Source organism: Ranitomeya imitator, unplaced genomic scaffold, assembly GCF_032444005.1.
Source record: "Ranitomeya imitator isolate aRanImi1 unplaced genomic scaffold, aRanImi1.pri SCAFFOLD_325, whole genome shotgun sequence".
Taxonomy (NCBI): domain Eukaryota; kingdom Metazoa; phylum Chordata; class Amphibia; order Anura; family Dendrobatidae; genus Ranitomeya; species Ranitomeya imitator.
Window position 1 is genome coordinate 258,023 of NW_027193546.1, and position 4,140 is coordinate 262,162.

General features: G+C 41.5%; 1 protein-coding gene across 1 annotated transcript; it reads right to left on the reverse strand.

The window, feature by feature from the left end:
* Positions 1-376: 376 nt before the first annotated feature.
* Positions 377-1,576, reverse strand: LOC138653702 (chemerin-like receptor 1). The gene has a single exon (XM_069743310.1). It carries the CDS (start codon positions 1,574-1,576, stop codon positions 377-379), a length of 1,200 nt encoding a protein of 399 aa, XP_069599411.1.
* Positions 1,577-4,140: the final 2,564 nt, after the last annotated feature.

Sequence of the window (4,140 nt, forward strand, 5' to 3'; positions counted from 1 at the left end):
GAAATATAGGATGTTAACCTCACCAAACACCTCAGCTTTCACAACCCTTCAAGTTTAACAAAACAGTGGAATAGTGGAATATTAAGAGGATCATCCTAAAATTTAAGGGATCATTTTTTTTAAAAAGTATTTCCACTTTCCAATTTCTCACTGCTTTAGTTCAGCTGCTCCAAAGTCATCTACCAGGACCAGAAGTGACGATATCTGATCCATTAGTCAGTCCGCCTACTGGACTCCTGAGCATAGAAAGTATATGTATTTAAATGAAAAAAAAAATAGTAGTTTTTTACAATTTTTCAAAACACTGGCCACATTATTAAAACAAGTGTTAATTTCTGCTCCATCAGTTACCTGACCCTGAATATAATCAATGGTGTCAGCCGATCGTTGACTGAATGGACAGTATTCCGCCACTTCCCGTCATGTCAGAGGGCACTGGAGCAGCAGGTGCGTCGGAGTGTTGAGTATGTGGAGCTCTGGAAAACCTTTTTATCACTCGCAATCTACTTCTTCTTAAAAAATTAAGAAGTTCACTCCTTGCTTGCTTTATTAATAAAACATATACCACTGGATTTAGGAAAGTATTCGTAGCCGCTATGGTGAATAAAAGCGGCAAAATGGCAGATAATTTATACATCAAAATCATCTTCAGAGTGGAAACAGATACCAAAAAAAGGATATAGGTTAAAACATATGGAGTTCTGGCAAAGAAAAAGCTCATGACGGCAAATATCACCAATCTGTAGAGTCTGGATGATGCCACCATCGTGGAATTTTTCACATGGAAAGCGATGATTATGTTGGAGGATACAATCAAGCACAGCGGGATGCAATAGCCAACCACTGCGAGAGGAAGTACAAGACGTTCCGTCGTAAAGGTCATTTCCCTCCAATCTGCGACTAATTTCCTTCGTTCAGAAGTTTCAAGGTCTGAGATATTTTCACACATTTCTAGCGAATCATCGAGTGACTCATTTTCGGATCTGTAACTTAGTTCATATGCAACAAGTGAAGTGTCATAGTAAGACAGCGTGCATTGGTTTTCTTCATAGACGTCACTATAGATGATGGCGGGAATGCTACATAAGGCCGATGATAACCATATGAATGTGCACATAAAGCAGCAAAATTTCTGAGAATGAAAACTCCGGTGCCATATCGGTTTAGCCACAGACAAGGCGCGATCAATATTCAGCACGGTGAGGATATAAATACTGGCGTACGTATTAACAAAGCCAAGAAAGTTGAAAAATTTACACTCACTAGACCCATACAGCCATTTTCCTCTTATTTCAGACACAGCAGAAAACGGTAGAATCAAAATAAAAGTGAAATCTGCCACCGCCAAGTTCAGGAACCAGATTTTATATTTGTTCTTCTTCAGTAAGAATCCGGTGACGATGATGACAATAATGTTGGCGACAAATCCCATGACACAAGTGAATATTGACAGCGTAAAGTTGAAGTACTGGAAAGCGGTTGGGTGAGTTGTGCTAGGAGATAAGGCTCTTAGTTCTGGAGAACGGTGTATCTCCCAGATCAGATGACACATTTTTTCAAGTATTTCTTGATCCATGGTTAGAAACTGAAGGACAGAAAAAAATATTCAAAAGAGAATACAAATGTTAATTCTCGTAAAGAAGCAACTGGAAAAAAAAATATAATAATAATACTTACTGTAGGGCTTGGACCATGTTTAGTTTTAGTGTCTGTACTGTACATAATCCACATTTGCCATAACAACCCATTTACCTGATGCGGGCCTAGAGACTGCCGTTACGGTGCACCAATAGGTATGTCATAATTTTGAGAGATTAAAATGTGTAATTGACAGCATTTATCATTGCCGAGGCATCCATCCCAGAAATAAAATATAATCTGGCATATGTGTCATTTTATTTGGGATTTTGTAAACCACGTAATTCACTTTATTGAGTAGTGTGGTATTCATCGAGGGTTTACCATCAGTGCATATGTAGGAAGATTTCCTTATATGTGCCAAAAATAAACCCTTGAGGAGAAGTAGGGGATAGATCTGATGGAAGACCAAGCTGCTGTGAAAAGGGAGTAGTTCCATGTGTGATAATATTTCAAGGAGCTTTTATTAACGCGTTTCAGGTTCATACCGAACCCTTTCTGAAAACTGAACTATATATCATTCAGCGGGTGAAATACGTGCTGAAAAAGTCACAAATTTTCTTAGTAAATATATTTGTAAAGGTGCTATTGATAAAAACTTTATTATTTACCTGATCTTCCTGTTTCTGACTCAGTTACCTGAAAGGGAACCTGTCACCCCCAAAATCGAAGGTGAGCTAAGCCCACCAGCATCAGGGTCTTATCTACAACATTCTGTAATGCTGTAGATAAGCCCCCGATGTATCCTGAAAGATGAGAAAAAGAGGTTAGATTATACTCTCCCCGGGGCGGTCCCGCTACGATGGGCGTCACGGTCCAGTCCGGGGGCCTCCCATCTTCTTACGATGACGTCCTCTTCTTGTAGTCACGCTGCGGCTCCAGCGCAGGCGTACTTTGTCTGTCCTGTTGAGGACAGAGAAAAATACTGCAGTCTGCAGGCGCCGGGCCCCTCTGACCTTTCCCGGCGCCTGCGCAGTGCAATACTTTGCTCTGCCCTCAATAGGGCAGACAAAGTACGCCTGCACCAGAGCCGCAGATTGAAGACAAGAAGAGGACGTCATCGTAAGAAGATGGGAGGCCTCGGTCCGGACTGCGACACCCATCGGATCAGAACCGGATCGGGACCGCCCCTGGGTGAGTATAATCTAACCTCTTTTTCTCATCTTTCAGGATACATTGGGGGCTTATCTACAGCATTACACAATGCTGTACATAAGCCCCTGATGCTGGTGGGCTTAGCTCATCTTCAATTTTGGGGGTGACAGGTTCCCTTTAAACTCTCGGAAAACTGCTGGGAGTTGCCAGTAATTGTTCATACTTGATCTGGTGCTCTCCATTTATGTTACTCTTGTTCAGCCTGTTGGATTTGAGATTTCAGACTTCAGCCCATTACTATTATTCTGCCTCTGGATTTTGTCCCATATCTGCTCCTCCTGGTTCTTACCCAGCTACCTAACTATTTCTGCCATCCTGCTCCATTGGCCAGGAGCTACTCTGAGATCTCAACCCAGGGCCCCTATATAAGTCACCATCCCTGTATGGGGGTTACAGGTTTTTCAGGGCTCTCCTGGGAACGTATAGTTGGAGTAGTTAGTGCAAATGCTGTCCACGGAAGCCCTATTTAGAGCTACCAGGCGACCACGGATAGATCCTTGCTTTACCTTCTTTATTAAATTGCACCATTCTGTCACAGAATGAAGCATGCACAAAGATGTGCTGTATTTGTGGGCTGTGTTTCAGACGCAGTTTCATGCTAAAAATTAACTGTGTTAGGCCGGGGACACACACACTGTATAAAAAAACGGACCGTTTTTGACGGACAAGAATCGCACAAATGTTACCAAAACATTGATCCGTGTGCAGTGCGAGGATGCGATTTTCTCGCATCAAATGATCCGTGTGACATCCGTATGGCATCCGTACTGCGTGTTTTTATCGCAGGCTTGCAAAACCGACATACGGCTATACAAGGGATCCATGTGACAAAAAAAACAAACATATATACTGTCTCTATATATATATACAGTGGGGCAAAAAAGTATTTAGTCAGTCAGCAATAGTGCAAGTTCCACCACTTAAAAAGATGAGAAGCGTCTGTAATTTACATCATAAATAGACCTCAACTATGGGAGACAAACTGAGAAAAAAAAATCCAGAAAATCACATTGTCTGTTTTTTTAACATTTTATTTGCATATTATGGTGGAAAATAAGTATTTGGTCAGAAACAAACAATCAAGATTTCTGGCTCTCACAGACCTGTAACTTCTTCTTTAAGAGTCTCCTCTTTCCTCCACTCATTACCTGTAGTAATGGCACCTGTTTAAACTTGTTATTAGTATAAAAAGACACCTGTGCACACCCTCAAACAGTCTGACTCCAAACTCCACTATGGTGAAGACCAAAGAGCTGTCAAAGGACACCAGAAACAAAATTGTAGCCTTGCACCAGGCTGGGAAGACTGAATCTGCAATAGCCAACCAGCTTGGAGTGAAAAAATCAA